The sequence below is a fragment of the Lycium ferocissimum genome, chromosome 7, assembly GCF_029784015.1.
Source record: "Lycium ferocissimum isolate CSIRO_LF1 chromosome 7, AGI_CSIRO_Lferr_CH_V1, whole genome shotgun sequence".
NCBI lineage: Eukaryota > Viridiplantae > Streptophyta > Magnoliopsida > Solanales > Solanaceae > Lycium > Lycium ferocissimum.
In genome coordinates this window covers 31,023,823-31,043,448 of record NC_081348.1, presented here as the reverse complement: position 1 = coordinate 31,043,448, position 19,626 = coordinate 31,023,823, and the positions used below count along the sequence as shown (strand labels likewise).

At 37.0% G+C, this 19,626-nt stretch overlaps 1 protein-coding gene across 2 annotated transcripts; it reads right to left on the bottom strand.

Annotated features, from left to right (window-relative positions):
- Positions 1 to 85: 85 nt before the first annotated feature.
- On the bottom strand, positions 86 to 18,403 carry LOC132064339 (uncharacterized). Of its 2 annotated transcripts, XM_059457291.1 has the most exons (12): positions 16,202 to 16,329; positions 10,734 to 10,788; positions 8,391 to 8,570; positions 6,140 to 6,818; positions 5,967 to 6,051; positions 5,486 to 5,573; positions 4,301 to 4,479; positions 1,704 to 1,836; positions 1,274 to 1,410; positions 1,022 to 1,096; positions 712 to 831; positions 86 to 599 (listed from the first exon to the last, which is right to left on the bottom strand). In XM_059457291.1, exons 1-12 carry the CDS (start codon positions 16,289 to 16,291, stop codon positions 486 to 488), a joined length of 1,935 nt encoding a protein of 644 aa, XP_059313274.1. In that variant the 5' UTR covers positions 16,292 to 16,329; the 3' UTR covers positions 86 to 485. The 2 variants fall into 2 exon arrangements, with proteins under 2 accessions (XP_059313274.1, XP_059313275.1); XM_059457292.1 differs by lacking the exons at positions 10,734 to 10,788; positions 16,202 to 16,329 and adding an exon at positions 18,380 to 18,403.
- Positions 18,404 to 19,626: the final 1,223 nt, after the last annotated feature.

The window sequence follows — 19,626 nt, the reverse complement described above, 5'->3', positions numbered from 1 at the left end:
AGTTAACAGCTAAACAACTATAGAAAAATAGTATCCTACGGTCACATTTGGAGAAAAAAACAAAAAAACCCCGAGTTTTTAAGGATTGTCAAGAAAAGCCAAATAAGCTGGCACAAATCAATTTCCTCTACACTGGAGATAAATAAACTAGTACTTACTGATCAGTATATTGGTGAAAAAGAACAAAAAATTGCCAGCAGTCCTGACCTGCCACCGCCCCTGCCCCATTTGATTTTTTCAAAAAATAAGCTTCACCCTGCCTTACCCGCCATATCATATTGCCATCCCTACGCAAGCTATCAATTACTCCAAATTAGTAACTGAAACTTTCCCAAGAAGTATTTCCTACCAATGCTATGTGTTCTATATATACCAAAAACCTGCAACAGTTTAAGGCTTTAAGCTGTAAATGTGTCTCTTAGAAGGAAAATACTTGCATGTGAGTAAAACTTAAGTGTACATAACTTTGTTTCCTAGCTTTAAATTTAAGTTTGTTCAGTAGGCTCCTTATTCTCGATGCTTTGTCGAGCTTTATCAGTTTTGCCCTTTCGTCTTTTAGCTTCTTTTTTGGAAATCTTCGAATTATCAATGTGGGAAACCTACAAAAACACCCAGCACAAGTTAAAGTGAGCATACAAAACTTTGTTGATAGAAGTAATCCACAGCGAAAGAACAGTGAGCCTGGTGAAAATAGATATAAAGAGTTCGTACAATGTGAGACTTCCACTCAAATTTAGAATGCCCATCCCCGTCACCAGCAGATTGTGTGTAGCCACGAACATGACGAAATATGTGAATAAGAACAGCAGCATCAAGAGCAGCATATTCTAGCTGCGTAACAGTACAAATAAGAGGTATTACAAACAATTACTACAGAACCAAAAACCATAATAAATCACAAGGATCAGATCAAATTATTCACAAGGACAAAGCCACTAGCTTCTTAGTCTTCTTTCTTTGGAAAAATACAGCAATCCACATACTAGATATGAATGTATAAAATAACATTTATTACATATACCTGAAACTGAGTTAAAGGCCGTTGCTCCCAGTTGCTATTCCTTCTTGTTTTGTTCAATCCAGTACCCAGTATTTTCTGTATCCAGAAAGAAACCAAATAAAAGCAAGAACTAAAATTTATTCATTGTTTTTATAATAAATATTGCATCTCTTTTCACTACAAAACCAACCAAGAAGTTGTACTCTGCATATAGTTATGAATACATTATACATGTGACAACAAACAAGAACACAAAATATATGTACAACTTACCTTTGCAAGACCAGAGAGACCACCTCTTGGTTCTTTGAACACATTCTGGATATCGAGTAGCATGTCATAGTGCTTGAAGCATTGCAACTGTCCATAAGATTGAGCAAGCTGCTTCATGTCACACTGGAAGTTGTAACCTGAAAACTACCTGATTATGACAGCAGACTTGTTCTGCAAATAGAGTATACAGATTGAAAATATACTGGTATACCAAAGAATAGCAGGAAAGTGTTCCAGGCAAATATCTCGTTATATCATTGGTCCCCCTTAATGGGCACATAACGATATAAGTAGTGCAAAGATTGAAAAGCGGCCATGAAAATCAACTACTTTTCTTCTTGGAGCAAAAAAGGTGTAATGAACTTATAAGCAGGAAAATGCCTGCAGATTAAAAGAATGTTATCTCCAAACAAGATAATATTTTTCTTACCAAGCTTCAGTACTCTTGTAGAATGCAAGATGCGTGTTAAGCAGTCATCCAATACATCCGGAGCATCTTCATATAACTTTATTAGATCAAGTATATAAGCTTTGTTGTCAGAAGCAATCTGCATGATGGAAACCTGTTCCGCGAGGAAATAGAAAAGCTATTATACTGTTGAACATACATTTGCTTTGCTCTCCAGAAGTCAGTTCATTTTAAATGTATTCTCAATCATGCTCAACAATAAGGACAATCAATTCAAAGATTATAAAGCTTATTCATTTCTAAATTAGGGGATAAAAGGTAACTACGCAAAAAAGGCAACAAACCAGACTACGCTAAAAGTTTTGTTGGTCGCAAACATCATATTCATCCATCACAAAAGGCGAATATCCTCTAGCTCCAAAATTGTCTCACCAACATATTGCAAAAAAATGAGATACGTTGCACAGAAAAGCATTAGAGGGCTACTTACTAGACCACCCTTTTGTTCATCACAAGAGACACAAAAAGTTAACATTCTCAAATACTTCCATATTTTTTTTTTAAAATGGAAAAGTTTTCTCAAATACTTCCATATTAGCAAGGGTTTGTTAAACTCAGTTCAATGGAAGACTCGGAACCTTCTATCTAGACAAAATGAAGAGATGGATGAATCACCTAATTATGTACTATGCCTTATCCCAGAGGGAGAGAAATTAAACAAAAGGAGGACCAAGATTAGCCCAGAACCTATCCATGACCTATAGGTACTAATGACCACAGAGCTTTATGAGTAAAAAAATAGATTCAAACAAAAAGAAAAGAAAAGAAAATGGGATATACTTGCATGCAAGGGCAGATTTACCTTAGGGCGAGGGGTGTCACATGACACTGCTTCGTCGGAAATTTTTATCCCATATGTGCACACACACACACACACACACACATATATATATAACCAAAACGCAGAACAAAGACCAAATAAATAGAGTAAATGACACTGCTTGACACAAAGAGCTACACAGCTCATTTGGACAGACGCTTAAGTTTTTAACTAGAGGACGCAAGTTTGAAGCACTGCAGCTTCATTTTGTGCTTGAAAATTTTTGCTCTTCATCTACAAACAAATACATGTACAGGTTCGAACCACAAACCTCTTGGGAGTTATCAAAACAATGAACCAATTAGTCCAAAGTTACATTTGTGGACAATCTTGAAAATAAAGTATTTGGAATAGGACGGATGTTTGCTTTCCCTCTTTTTCCTTTCACCTTCTTCCTTCTTTCTCACAGGTTAGTGTAATTGATTAAGAACAATTTGCAAAATCAACTGACTGATGAATTGTTTAGTGATCATTTAATGTCCTATATATAAAAAGTACTAGTACTATTTAATATTATTTCTAATGAGGTCATTTTGAATACATTTTCAAAAAAGAAAATGAAAACATATCGATAAGAGTTATAGTAATATACGTGAAATGTTTTTATTTATGTTTTTGTTTTTTTTAATATGATGTTATAATGTTTTATTTATTTATTCTCATTATAAAATGTGACCCCGCTTTTGAAAAATCTTGCGTACGCCACTGCTCACATGCATTCTTTCTTTGTCACTTGAGGCTAATCCATGAAAGGAAACTTACTACAAATAGATCATTCGGGTTCTAGGCGCATTTCTTATCAACCCTCTTCATAATGGAGGGAGAGGGAGGTATCTACACTGTTAACTCCTACTACTCCTACTACTGGGCTGTCATTAGAGATGAGCAGCAGATTAGGCCATAGCATTGGCATGGAAGGAGATCCGGAGATCAAAAGCTCCTTATGAAGTTTCACGTTTCACATGGTTGGTTCCCAAAGAATCTGTTTTAACCCATGACAACCTACAGAAAAGAGGTATTTTGCTACGCAGTAGATGCTACTTATTTGGAGTTGACATAGAAAGCAACAAGCATCTTTTTTCTTCACTGTCCAATAACAGATCAGATTTGGCAGTTATTTTGGAACTTTTTGGAGTCAAATGGCCCATGCCAAACAATACTGCTGATTTTTTGAGAAGCTGGATCAGGGAAGGTTTAAAGAGAAAAAAGATAAACACAATCATATCCAGAGGATAAAGGCCACCAGCAATTCTTTTGTTTTACTTTTGGTGTAGAATTGACCTTGTAAATGAAACTGAATCTATTTTAGAGCTCTTAGATTCAGACAGGGCTATACTTTTGTCTTCACAAATTTGGCACAACGTACATAATTCCAGCACATTTTTAATGCTGTTTATGAATAAAACCTTACCATTTCAACAACAACAAAAAAATAGTGGAAGGAGAGGTAGATGACTGCGAAACAAAGTCCATTATGTTTCAGGGAAGAGTAACTACTTTTTTTCTGTATTTAGTTATGAAGGTATATACCAACGTAAGTATCTTCACTTTGTCAGGATAGGTTAAGCTGATTGTGGTGTAGTCCAAGACATTTCATCAGTCATAAATTTCGATCCCTCTTCAGATTGTGAGAAGCAAGGAAACACATGTTTGTTACCACCATCCCTTTAAGAACAAAAGAGCAAGATATTGTGGTGGGAAGGACTACTAAAAAGAGTAGCTTTTAAACAAAGATCACCTTATTAGATGAGCTTCCTTTTTCGTAATTAGGCTTCCACTCACAATCAACACCCACAACTTTACATTCTTCAATGTGGCGAGTAGCATCAAGCAAGCTATTCGCTTCATCTACCCAGACTACTTCCTTTATTGACAATTCATCAAGCTGCAAGTATCGGTCTTTTGGAAAACCTGCCTCTATAGAAATAAGAAGAAAGTAGGAGTTAGACGAAAAGAAAATTTGCTCAGAGCTCACTAGTTCTGAAATAAACCACAAGCCAACATCCAGAAATAATTAAAATAAGGAAAAAACATAATCAACCAAGTCCTAGAAACATAAAAGACAGCATAATGGAAGCCAAAGAGAATTGTGCTGGATACACTGAAAAAAACTCAGAAATAGTGGATACTGCATATGAATGTACGAAAGGTTTATAAACTTGGATGCTCAACATTTTCATAGAGTGATACACACTCATATTTGATAATTCTACTAATTCATAGAAGCTGGTTACACAATTAGCAATGCATTTTAGGTCCAGTTCACTTAGGGCCTATATGAAATGGATGCTCAAGGTTTAGATGCTCAAGAAATGCAGTTCTTCCCGAAAATGACAATTGTCTAATTGGGAGCGAGATTCTTGGAACTCTATGCTAACCACAAGGTGAAACTGAACCCTTAACTGTTGACTTCATTGGACACTCTCTCAAAGTTTACATTCTAGAACATTTAATAGCTTGCCACCCTTTTTTCCATTCGGCCATTCCTATATTTAGATAATTGATCAACTCTCATTTATCAAGTTCTCAAACAACAAAAGAATGAAATTACTTAATTGTAGTTTTCAATTAGTATTCGTGGATCCACCACCTCTTAAATCACTGTCTTGGTTGATCAGCTAGTAAAATTTCCTAGTGTCATTTAACCCACATCATTTCAAAATAACCATATTGGGTGGATCTCAGAAGAGTCGAAAATATACTTCTTTGTACCAAGAGCATCTCATCAAAGATTTAATGCAAGGGTAGCAGCAAAAAGCATAGTCGCAGAGCAACCTTAGCAGACTCAAATTTCCTCTAGTTCATATGGATTCAAAATTTATGCAGATTATCACTTTCTGGAGAGGTCAGCAAATGTAACTCATTAAAACTTATAAAGTGCTTAGACTGGATACTTAACATGAGGTAGAGGGATCCAATATACCTTTGACATTTATGAAACCTTCAAGGGAATACCGTTCACAGAGTTCCTCGACCTTCTCCATGTAACCAGCTTCCATAGCCAGATATACCTTTTTTCATGAAAAAAGTTATTAAGTACAACACATAAGTTTTTACTCAAGTGATACTGCACATTATATATTGCAAAAGTCATACGGTACTTTTAACTTGTCTCTCATGAACATTAATCTCTCGAGTGTCAGCCCAAAAAAGTAAAAAGAACTCAAATTTTTAAGGAAGACGTTCAACAACATCCTTTCATCAGATCAAGAAACTGACCTGGACATACTTATTAGATGAATCTGAAGCTTAAATGTCTTAGGCGCCTATTATAGAGCCTCTTAAGAGTACTAACAACTTATATCTTGACAACAAATTCAATAGCACAAGAATAAACTAGCAATTGACAACAATGCACTAAAATTAATTAGCAATTGACAAAGTCAATGGAGCTGTGTACTTGCCAAGTATTCAAGAAGTTGTCGATCATCATATACCCTTGCCTCAGCAACGTCCCAGCAACCTTTTTCTGCTAGCTTCTTCAGTTTGCTGTAAACTAATACTGTCATTGAGTCAGCACTCTTCACAAAATTAGCTGAAATGGTAAGTCATACAGAAGTGGATGGAATCCACTTGCCTTTCTTTGTATTGATGATATATTTCTGGGAATTCCTCCCGAAGATTGTTTTGCCTTACAACATCAAACGTGTGCTTTTGCAGTTTTCTATCGACATATTCTTGGACAAGGGTGCATAAGACTGGCTTCCCCATAAAAGTTGCCCACTTTTCTGCCGCTCTGTATTCTTTGCTTTCCAACATTTTAAGTAGAAAAGATTCGCCAGATTCCCGGATAGAAAAGTGTTCCAACAAAGAAACTGCAGTCATGTAAGACTGGGATTCTACTAACCTAGAAATATATTGTTCAACCAATACCTTAGCCATCTGGCATGCGTGACCCTTCTCATTTGTATCATACATAGCTTTTTCTATGTTTGACAGACTTACATCAAAAACTTCAAGGATTTTGACTAGGATTCTTTCTTCATGATGCAGAGTGCCATCAACAATGGCAAGAAATAATTTGGCAGCCATAAGTTTAGCTTTGGATATACCTTTCACACCATTTCCCGCTTTCAGGACATGACGAAGAGCAGATATTATCAAATGACTAAATCCTTCACAGTATGACTCAAATATAGGCAACACGTACAGGCACTGAGCAACAAAGATGGCTGCTCCAGGTTGAGGATCATTGGACAAAAACCCATACGCTCGCTGTTGCAGAACTCGAAACTTGGCAGTCGCCTTGCATGTTCCTATAAAAACAATAACTTGTGGGAAAATATATAATGATCCAATATTACCAAATTGAGCTACATCATAATTATCCATAGAAGGCAACAGAAATCACTTCCACTTTTTTCCTTTCAAGAGATATTGATCCTTTTCACTTCCCTAAGATTTCACGCTTTAGGTATACCAAATGAAGCTTTAGAGATTACCAACGATTTGGCAATGACTGCTAAGCCAGTGACTAGTCAATGGCTATTAACAAAAGAAATAAGCCAGTGCTCTAGCCACTGAATCCTCCCCATGAAAGTCAGAAATTACTTACTGCATTCGAACTTTGACTAGCATGTAGTTTTTGTTCTCTAGCAACATGAACCTGCTAATTCATCTCAAAAACTATTCTATGAAGTTCCTACATACACAAGATAGTAAAAATACTCACGGGGTCCTTTTTGGATGAAGGGAAGGAGTAAAGTTTTTGTCATACGTATGAACACGAAAATCCCACCTAGATCTTCATAATTCATATTGCCAAAGGTGTTGAAGAAAAAATCTGAATAATTTTTTTGTAGATTATCAAATTCTACAGTTACATAATCCAAGCATAGTCCACTTAAAATCATCATGTTGCTCAAATGAAATTGGAGGGAAAATGATTAATTCAAAATCTACAGCTCTCCTATATTTATCAAATGATTAATTCAAAATCTACAGCTCTCCTATATTTATCCAATTATGTATTCACAATCATCATTTTGCATCATGCTTCAATCATTCATGACTTTGCCTACAAGCAAGAAGCACTGCAACACAGTATCCTAGCACCGTCGTTTTGCTGATATAACGTACCTATTGCATCACTTCAGCCCCAAACATAGTTCTAACTGATTATTACCAATCCAATTTCTACTAGTTATTACCAATTCACATCATTAGGGTGAATCTACCAGGCGGACCAGTGGGTAGTGGCTGACAAGCATATCTCATGGCTTTTTTTAGACTCGAACTTCACAGAAAGATGACAAGAACTCATGGGCCAGGCTCACTTTCCTTTTCTTCCAGTTTGGAGTCTGAAAGATTCAAATGGTCATCGAGACAGTGTAGTTATTTAGGCATAGATAGTCATTGACCAGAGGAGCAGAGGTAGGATGACCTTTCAATATTTCTTCATTGTTTACCATATAAGGATTTCGCCCATGTCCCTCCTTGTTATGATTCAATTTCTTGAAAGAAGAAAGTTGTGTCAAAGAAAAAAGATATTAAGCATCCAACAAATGAAATATCAATTCCTAATCAATTGATCATTATACTGAAAAAGGTCCAACTGTCATTTGGGAAAGAAATCATAGAAATAACCAAAAGAACGATCAGATGGTTAATTGCGAGAAAATATTTTAAATCCTAATCAATTATTCATTATACTGAAAAAGGTCCAACTGTCATTTGGGAAAGAAAACATAGAATGAACCAAAAGAAGGAATAGATAGTTAATTACGAGGAAATGTTTAAGGAAAAAGTTTCTAAAACTTATGGAATGATCAAAACTAAGCCAGACAGCATCTTTTTAAGAAGAGAAAAAGCGTGGGGAAGAACTTTACCATAGACATAGCATTCCTTTAAGAGGTAGAGGAACACCACTGGAGAAACATTGGATAGATCACACAAAGCATGTCTGGATACAGCCAAGGAATGTCGAGCTTTATTTTGATTGTGTAGGTGTAAAAGTTTTTCATTCACACCCATGGTAGAGAGTTGAAGAAACCAGAAGTAGAAAAAACCTGCACATTTGAATATGAAAAGACAGAATAAATATTCTCAAATAACATTGCCTAATGTAAGCTGGACGCCACAATGTCCCAATTCTTATAAACATAATTGCTTTTGTGCAAGATAGTGACTTTTGCATTAAAGAAACGTCTTCTAAAGCTATCAGTCAATGATAGTGGAGGAGACAGGAACGAATAAAATTCAATCCAAAAGAAACTTCCAATCCTTATTTAGATTTTAGAATGACCTTAAGGTAAGAGACCAACTATTCAAATAATCGTGGAAACTGAGGTAGGGTAAACAACAACAACAACATACCCAGTGTAATCCCACAAGTAGGATCTGGGGAGGGTAAGATGTACGCAGACCTTACCTCAACCTTCATGGGGTAGAGAGGTTGTTTCCGATAGACCCTCGGCTCAAAAGAAACGGAGTCAATGCAGGGTTGCAAGAGAAATAAGACAGCAATATATCAAGAGTAATCAATCAAAATAATACACCTATACTACTCCCTCCATCTCAATTTTTTTCCCTTTTTAATCAGTCCCTAAAAGAATGACACCTTTCTATATTTAGTAACAATGTAACTTTAAAATACCACTTTAAAATACCCATTTTAAGTCACACAAATATCTATAGCTTATTCGGAAAAAGGGCCAAAAGTACCCCTCAACTTTCAAATATTGTCTATTGGTGCCCTCCATTATACTATTTGGCTAATTAAGCCATTACCGTTGTACTATGGGCCAAATATGCCCTTAAGTTAGACGGTGAGCCAAGTGTCACCATCCCAACGACTCAACGCATTTCCCCCTATAATTATACCCCAATTAAAATACCCACCAGATCCAACCTGTTTCTCTTTATTTCACCCACCCTTTAACCTAAATTACCCATTTCAACCGTAACACTCTCTCTCTTCATTCCTCGCCGCCGACCTCACCAAACAAACCCTAACTTCATTTATGATGGGAAATAAACCAATGAACCCTAACAATATTTAAAAACATCAAAATAAACCAATAAAAGAACTTAAACACATAAATGGATGGACAATATTTCATGATGGAAAATGTACCTTCGAGCCTTTAATTCACTAAAATTCCATCATAAATGAAGTTAGGGTTTTTTTGGTGAGGTCGGCACGAGGAGTGAAGAGAGAGAGAGTGTTACGGTTGAAATGGGTAATTTAGGTTAATGGGTGGGTAAAATAAAGAAAAACAGGTCGGATTCGGTGGGAATAATTATAAGGGGGAAATGGGTTGACTCATTGGGATGGTGACAAGTGGCTCACTGTCTAACTTAAGGGCATATTTGGCCCATAGTATAACGATAATGGCTTAACTAGCCAAATAGTAAAACGGAGGGCACCAATAGACAATATTTGAAAGTTCGGGGGTATTTTGGCCCTTTTCCGTAGCTTATTTTAGACCACAAATTTCAAAAGTCTTCCTTTATTTCTTAAACTCAGTGCTCAGTCAAATACCTTTCACTTAAATTGGACAAAGGGAGTAATACATAACATGAATTACGTTTGAACTTGCTCCTAATCAAGGTTTAAAATTTTGTAACCTCCCAATCTTGCAAGTTCCTTCTAAACTATTTTTTCCAATGAATTATCGCAGTTGTAGATTCACCACCAAGATATTGACTTACTATATATGCAACAAACATTTAAATTTGTTCTATCTGATGTTTCAGGCCAAATCAATAACCAGGAAAATTTCCAAAATATATGAATACAGTTAAGGACTCTAAAAAACTAATTTCCTGCTAGTCAATTTTGCAGCACCATTGGCAAACCAGAGTCATATGTCCACACCCTTTTATTTTATATTTCTTTTTTGGAGTTAAATCCAAGAACTTCAATAGTTCATTTCTCTAGCTTCAAATTAAACCAAATTCTTGCATGAACCCATGTAAATAAAATAACAAACACAAGTTTTGCAAATAAGAAAAACAATAAGTCTGTCATACTCTCTAATTGATCCACGAGCAAGTAGTAATTTTTCTCACTCTACTGAGACTAAATATTATAAGCATCGGAAAATTGAGAACAAAAGCTTCAATGCAATTAAGAGTATGCGGATAGAATAAATGAGGAACATGTTCGATGAGCTTGGTAGTTTGACTTTACATTATATGGTTGGGGGTCTTATTTGTTAACTTAGTACCTGGACTTGGGCATAGAAGCTGGAGCAGTGGATTTGCAAGTCTTGAGTTTGAGAGCTATATTGCCAAATCAACAAAAGCATATCATGGGAGACAGAGACGATGATCATAACGAGCTGTTAGTTATACAGCAGAATTACACTACATGAACTAAAATTATCAAGCCTCTTTTGGGGGTAAATAAGTGTATTTAGGAGTTGCATAACCTCTTGAACTGTTTTAGTAAAAAGCTCTTCCCTCAAACTATTTTTGGGAGCTCATTTAGTCTGAACGTTTAGAAGAATGCCCTATATCCCCCTCCATTATCTCAAGTTCATGGGTCATATTTCTGTTTAGACCTGCATTTTTAGAATTTAAAGTTTGTACTTTGCTAGGCATGAGTCCAATAGCATCAAATGTGTCATCTTCATGAGACTTAGCAACATCGAAAAACAGCGAAGCTTCCATCTTAGCCCCCACGTTTAGCTGTTCATCTTCACCACCAGTCTAATGATCGAGATTCGAGCTCTTATAAAACTGCTCTACCCACGTCGTTGACTCAACCATACGAGCACAATAAAATCAAATCTTCCACCGTCAATTTCACCGTCGCCAGAAGTTTGACTCCGGTGAATCTTACACATATTCAAGCCCAACAAATGTGTTTTCCGTTTTTGGTATCATCTAATTTCAGAAAAACCCAAACCTGTCAACCAGAAATGAGTTGGATAACCAAACAACTTAATCCAAACATGGTCAGGGTTCCAAGTTTTTCGGTGGCATATACTGATTGACGACCACCATTCAAGTAATTGTTTGTTTTAAGACCAAGTTCCCATTTTCATTCTTGCATGCTCGTCCCAAAACTTAATCCCCTGCATGACAATCCACCACCTCCTGCATCTCCTCTTACCCAAAACCACTTTCCAACCACTCTTTCTTATCCTCCCCTATTTAATTAAATCGATTCCCTCCAATTTAGGTCCCCAACCCATCTCCGCTCTAAACAATTGTTCACAGAAACCTCTTATTGCCTATTCAATCTCCTCTTCCACCTCGTACACTACCCTGTTTACCTCTAGGGAACAATGAAATTTCTCCTTCTATTTGCCACGACCTCCCTATGACAAAAAAATATGTATTTGAATCCCCCTCTTCCAACCATAGCACCCTTGATTTTTGCTTTCAACTAATCTGCTGAGCTAATGCCAAGGAAGCTAACTCATTTTTCAACTCCTCCTTCCTTCTCTTTCCCATTGCTCCAACTCGTTTTCTATCTCTACCCTCTCTAAGTCCCCACCTCGTTTATGATCTTCTTTCGTCTTCACCTCTACCCTCCCAAACACCTCTTTATTCCACATCCTAATGTCCCTCTTAAGCAACTTCATTGTTTTTTGCATGTCAAGGACGAGTTCCCCACCACTACATAACTATTCTACCAAGCCGCTACTCTATTCCTAAACTTGGTGCCATCAACCACATATTCTCAATTCTAAAAAGATTTTCTCAAAGTCTTTTCTCTCCTCCATCCAACATGATAGGTGAATGGTCTGATTCAACTCGAAAGAGAGATTTGAATTACATTTGGGGACATCTCCTCGTCAGTAGTGGACACCAAGGATCTATCTGTTCTCGATCTAAATATTGAGTCCTCTGATCTAGACCATGTGAATCTAGCACATGTTAGAAGGAAGATAAATAAGAAAGTACTTATTCTAGAAATTCGCCATAGCCCTAGAAATCACTTTCACCCCACTCTTCCTCGAATTGTATTAAAGTCCCACTCATAATACACTAATACCTCTGAAATACTCCAATCCCAAATAACAGTTGTTACTCTTGCCAAAATCCCGCCTTAAACCCCTTCTTGACAGGAACATACATTTCCCCAAGTACCCACTTCACCCTATTCTCACAATTTTGAAATTTAGATCCTAACAAGAACGCTCCTTTATTACCTCCATGAACCCCACTTTTCTCTCATCCCATAATAACATAACGTCATCCCTCTCGACCCTCCACTTCCGCATTTCCCCGAGCCAAAATAAACTCATATTTTTTTTTTTGATGACATGGGAACCCGCAGCCGCTACCCTTCGGGTGCGCACAGGGTAAATCCCGCTCCTGTGCAATAGCTCGCAAACCACACAGGAGAGATAACTCGCACTAGGCAAGCCCCGTGCAATGAGCTCGACCCAGAAGGCAAATTCCCTGCTGTCATAGGCAGGGGTTTCGAACCTGAGACCTCCATTATGGAAGCCCCATGCTCTACCAACTGAGCGACCCTTACAGGTAAAATAAACTCATATTTCACGCACCTTTTCCCCAAATGCTTCGTACAACACTATCTAACACCCCTTCCATCTTCCATCTTAGGTTCTTGAATACATACTAGGTCATCATCCTATTCCCTTAGACCTACTTTGATGATGATTCTTTTGTTTAGTCATTCATTTCCCTCGATTTTAAAATCCATAAACTGCATCTTACCCTTCCCCTTCCCCCTGCTCCCTAATTTCCCCCTCCCCTAGTTCTTCATATTGTACAACACTCAACTTCATTCCCTTTTTTTGTCACTTCCGATCTTCCCTCCAGCTCTAGTGTAACATTATTTTCCGCCATTCATCAACTCTTCTAGGCTCTTTTTCAATATCTAACAAGTTTAACTTACCAAAAATAAGATATTTCCCTATGCATTTGGTCAACTTCCTCTTCCCTCCAATGATGGTTGAAGAATTTCCTCCCTTTCCTTCAAACCCCAAAATTCCCCACCTTGTTATCGGCCAGCTATTTACTCTTCCTAAAAATAATGGTATTTGACTACTGACCTATATGACAAAGCTGAGTTTGAAACTCCCTAACCATCTCCTCCCTAATTTTTTGATCAACTAAAAGTATTTTCATTATAACCATGGCCAAGTTGGTTGTATACAAGGGATATACCAAAAGAGAAAGAAACTACAAAAGAATATGATTCTCTACAAACTCCACTCACTCATCTATACAGCTAGGAATTTTATGTTCACACCAAAAGAAAATAAGGGAACGGAGACTACTCCTTAATTGAGAGAAACTTGACTCTACACCTTCAAAAGCTCTCTTATTTCTCTCTCCAAACTACCCACATTAGAGCAAGTGGGCACGTTCCAAGCCCTTCGTCTTCTCTTCCTTCTCCCGCTCTTCCAACTGAACATCAACCCTTTCACGGTTTTTGGCATTGCCCACGGAGTGCCAACCACCTAAACATATCCCACCATAGTGAGGCCGCAATGTAAGAGAAGATGGTCCACATCCTCGCCCGCTCCTTACACATGTAACACCAACTAACGCACACAACATTCCGCTTTCTAAGATTTTCCGCGGTCAAAATCACTCCTCTAGTGGCTAGCAAAGTGAAAAAGCACACTTTCCTCGGCACCCTTGGGATCCATATTGCACTACATGGGAAAGCCATCTCCTTCCTAACCAAGAGTTTCTCATAAAAGGTCTTCACAGAGCACATTCCATTATTTCCCAAAGCCCACCTCCAAACATCGATATTATCAACCGGATTGACTTGCCTATGCAGTAAAGCTAGCAATCTCTCAAACTCAGCCACTTCCCAATCTTGAAATTCCCTTCTAAATCTCAAGTCCCAGAAAGTTTCTCCGCCTTGTGACCCCCTAATTTGCTGAATTGACAATTCTCTTTGGCATGATATTATGTACAAACATTGGAATTCATCTTTCAATATAAAGTCCCCACACCACCTATGCCCCAAAAACATATTCTCCTCCCATCTCCAACATTGAATGAGATATTTCCCCAGAAAAAATTCTATCCCTTCATTATGTTCCTCCACAGACCACAACTGAAAGGCAAATTGATATCTCTAGTTCTCCAACCCCCTTCCATAGCCCTATATTTATCAACTATCACCCCCTTCCACAGAGCTTATACCTCTACCCCGAACCTCCAAAGCCACTTGCCCAATAAAACTTTATTAAGGACCTTCAAATCTTTAATTCCGAGCTAAGTCCCTATGACCTCCTTGTTGCCTAAATCTACCAAATCAGTAACTCCGAAACATTATTCAAGCTCCCACTCCTCATAGAGTAATTCCGACCCCTACCAATACTACTACTTAAATATGGAGTTTGTCAAAGACAATATCCCGACCAGTTGCATCCCAACAATAGAAAAATTAGAGGTCGGGCCCTTTTGCCCACTAAATTTTTTTAATTCTTTATAGAAATAGATCGAGATAGCAATTCCGAGCCTGCTGACAAATATTTACTTGAAATCTAAATATTTTCCGGCACCAACGAGCTTGCTTAAGCAATCTTGATGATGTTGACAACAGGAGTAGAGACGATTATGACTCCCATCAAATTCTCTCATCAATTCTGCCCATTAAAACAAGTCAATCTTCTTCTTTTGGGGCTATAAGAATTGGTGAACTGGTTCATATTACTTTCCCAAATCAGTTCACTAATCCAGAGGCATATTCATCCAATTACCCCCTTCTTCTCCCCTTCCACTATTCCTAGACTGAGCTCTTACCCCCTCCCATAAACACCTTTTTTGCCCTTCTTTCTTTATCTCTCACCTCCCATTTCCTTTCCCGCGATGTCATCCTCATCAAAATTCAGACATCAACCATACACTAAAATTCCTGTCACCTCCCTCAACACCATGAAAATCAGCACTCTTCCACCCTTTTTACAAATAGTCTAACCCTAGTAAGATCTTCTAAGTTGCAATCCACGTCTACAAATCCCCACACTCATCTCACACTTTTCTTAAAAGCTCCTTGCACCAAAATTGCAGCGGCAATCTAGCGATATTCACAATCAGGACACCTTCCTTTTTTTCTCTTTTTCTCTGTTTCATGCATACCTTCAGTCTGCCTTTCCAGCACTAAGTAGTTTCCCCCATCCACCTTTGTACTTCATCTAACACATGTGAAGCCTCTATCTTGTTTCCAAAGCAAAACAAGAACTTTGAATCTCCTATCATTAAACCCTTTAAACCAGACCTCAACCTCCAAGCTTTACAGCCCAAGTAGTCACCAACTCCGACGAACCTACCTCTTCTCGAACCTTCTAACCAAGCAAAAGGAACTCTTTCCTGCTTATAAATGTTCATGACTTAAATCATACCTGGTTCATGTCCATAGACCACTTTCCCGCAAACTCCATCTAAAATCAGTGACGACATATATGTCCTTGTAAAAATGAATATTATGTGTTTTTTCTTCATCTTATGGGAAGCTTGCTGTGAAGTTAGGGTGGAGAGCATGAATTTGCGGAGAAAGTGACTTTGAGCATGGGTCTTTCTCCTTATTTTGTAATTTAGGCTTTCACACTTTCCTTTATGTTATGGTTAGTCAACTATCTAGTAATAAAAAGATAAAAAAGGCCTCCCAGAAAATTTAGTCCAAGGGGAAGGTGGTTTTCGAAAAAGAGTTTGAGTAGGAAGTGCTTGGTAGAAAGAAAAGTAAAGTACAAACCTTGATAAGCTTTCTAGAAGCATCATCGTGAGGATCCATTTTGCAAGGCAAGTAAGCGCACGGAATGGACCAAAGAAGACACTTCATCATCCCTTCATGCCAAAACCCATGAAGAGTGAAACTTGTGCATCTTTACAAAGCTTAATGGATGTTTTAACATCTATTATATGAAAAAGTTGTACGGTCATATACCAAATTTTAAGTATAGATAAATTTAGTTTTGTGTTGCATATTCAAATTTTTAACACAAGACAAATTTGGTGTTGCGTACCCTTAAACAAAAACAGCAAATTTTAGTTATGTGTATTGAAGTTTTATTGCTAAGCAAATATTCAGCTAAAGGAGCCATTAGACTGAATTCTCTTCTATTATTTTCCTTTTTGTTTTTTCATAATTACATTGGACAGAATGTTGAGCAAGAAAAAACATGGACGAGTATTACTACATCATGTTGTAATAGACCACACTAAGAAGTTCATTACATTTCTCTGTCAACCCTTTCATGTCTAGTAGTAAGTTAATTTCATATTTTGATGTATATAAGAAATATACGTTGGGGGACTTAGAAAATGATTAGGTGGATCTCAGGGAACGGTGATTCTGGATTCCCCTTGCTTGAATTATTTGACACGATGTTGTTGAAAGCGCATAGTGTAGCAGTGCATTGACCTTTTCTAGGCATGCTGTCATGGAAGAATTCGCTCAAACCTAATGTTAATATTAGGCGAAATTTGCCAAATGTCACCTGTGTAAGTTTGGCAGAACAAATCTTATTTTTTTAATAAGTAACTAACTACCTTTTTCATTCAAAATGACCCTGAGCAATCATTGTTTTAGCAATCCGATATACAGAATGCTCCCTTTGCTCATTTACAAGATGCTTTAGGACAAGCTAGAGGAAAAAAAAAAGGATTTTTTTTTTTAATATAGAAAAACTGTTCTTACCTTTTCTAAAAGACAAATGGGAGTTCGTCTTATATACGACGACGACGAAAGTTTCACTATCCTAAGCATCTTTATCGTAGCAGCCTGTCTCTGATATGCAACAATACCTACCATTACCTAACACATGTGAAAGCCTCCAATTGCATTTCCCTTATATATGACTATTTTTCTAATAAGAATCTAAATCTCAAGTATTCTTTCACCTCCCCAGTTGGTGCTCGAAACATAGAGAGTTCCACATTTAGTTTTTTTGAATAAGGTAACATGAGTTTCACATTTAGTTTTATTCACTCTTCTTCTCTTATTACCTACAATTTAGCCAATTATAACCAAGGCTAAGAGAGTTACAACTTCGTTTTTTCTCTCCACTCTTCTTCTCCATTCTCTTCACCAGACATCACCCAATTGGTATTCCTAGCTGGCAAAGTTGTACCTAAACTTTCTTTCCCATAAATTCCAGAGTGGTACCTAATGTCTAGAGAGTTGTATTTTTGTCTTTTTGTTTCTGTCCCCCCCCCCCCCCCCCCCCTTACCTCCCCAATTGATAGGAACCCTAAAGAACAACAAAAGTCATTGTGAAACTGGAGAATGTAACCATGTGTCTCGTAAACATTGATTTCAATCTAATTTACCTAGATAAACTCATTTTGCAGAACTGGTTCAATGAAGCATTTTCCTTACTTTGTTTTCACCAAATCAATCTAATCTCTCTAGACAAGCTCATTTTCAAGAACTGGTTCAAGGAAGCGCTTTCCCGACTTTTTCCCCCAAATCATCCGACCACGGAAACCATGATTCCAATAAACTATTTTTCTTTTCTTCTGACTTTTATTTTCCTTTAACATTTAGGATCCAAACTAAGATTAAAAAAGAACACAAGAATTAAACTATGAGTTAAAAACATCTGTCCTGGTAAAACTAATCCGCACATAAATAAAATCATCGATGGGATTCCACGCATACTTATCAAGCATTTTTTTGAAATTATTTCTTTTAAAAAAAAAAAATTATCAAGCATTGAAGCAGATGAACAATTTTATACACAAATCAATCAATGAAACAGTTCTAATGAAAATCTCTCTATACACTTCAGTGAACCATTACCAAATCGAACAAAAAAGACCTTTTTTAAAAATAAAAATAAAAGAAAAAGAAAAAAGCCAAAATGCCAACATTCATTAAAACAAGAAATATGAAAAGCAAATGACATTGATGTAACTAATCATGACTCACCGGTTCAAAATTCTCGTTCAACCAACAAGCAGAAAAAGAACCTTACACTCTCACCAAAGCAAGCTTTTTTGTTGTTTAGTCTCAGCAAATTAGCAACATCAACTGCAAACAAAATTAAGTTGCACTGTTTCATAGAGTACTCTGCTGTGAAAGAACGAAAAAAAAAAAAAAACAAGAAACAAACAGAGTTCTATCCCTTTACCTTGATTTCTCTTTCTCTCTAAGGACAAAACCACGGAATAAGAACAATGGCGGTGTATTTTTGGGAGAGAAAAAAAAAAAAAAAGGCTATAGGTTGAATTTTTGTAGTATCTTTTTTTCAATGCAATTAAATGGTATACACTAGGGAATTTTTTTCAAGAAACCCTAGGAAAAGGTGAATGGAATTGAAGAGAAAAAAGGGTTAAAGCTTTTTGTTTGCTTAACATGGCAGACACCAAATATGTGTGTCTGTTTCTGCCTTGTGTGGTTTATTGCAGTTTTTGTATACGACTGCTACGAGCTATTATGCGCAGGGTACGTGTGTAAGGTACAATTTGTAACAGGTAACGTGGAGGATTAACGAGGGGGTTAATTTGGACTTTTTATTGCTGTTGTTTTCGATAAGGTCTGCGTGTGTTACAGAATGACGTGTTATGTTGGACAGAAACCAATCGGACCATCCTGACCGTTATTTGTATAGGAGTAGTATTTTTTTAAAAGGCTGTAATTATCGCCAACTTTTGAAATAGCTCATTCATACCTTTCGCTATACTTTGCGGTCAATTATACCCTTACCGCTTATACTAATACGGTATTAATTATACCCCATGCCTAACAACCGCCACGCGGATTATCATTCACCATCTTCAAAATTATTTTTCCCTCAAATAATTTTTTATCCACTAAAATAACCTCAGCCCGACCATTTTTTTTTTCCAAATGGGGTAATGGGTTGGGTCCGTATCACTTTAATGAAAAAAATCGGGTCGAGTTGGGTTATTTTAGTGGTAAAAAATTATTTGAGGGAAAATAATTTCAAGGGCTTGGATGATGCCACGCGATAAATTAGACATATAAGGTATAATTGACCCCATAATATAAATTGCAGAGATAATCGACCCTAAAGATAACGAAGGGTTACACTTTAACTATTTCAAAGTTCAGGGGTAATTTTGGCCCTTTTCCGTATTTTTTTACACAGTTCTTGATTTCGCCCCTTTAGAATTAAAATGTCATATAACTCGAATAGGAAATATTATGTGACA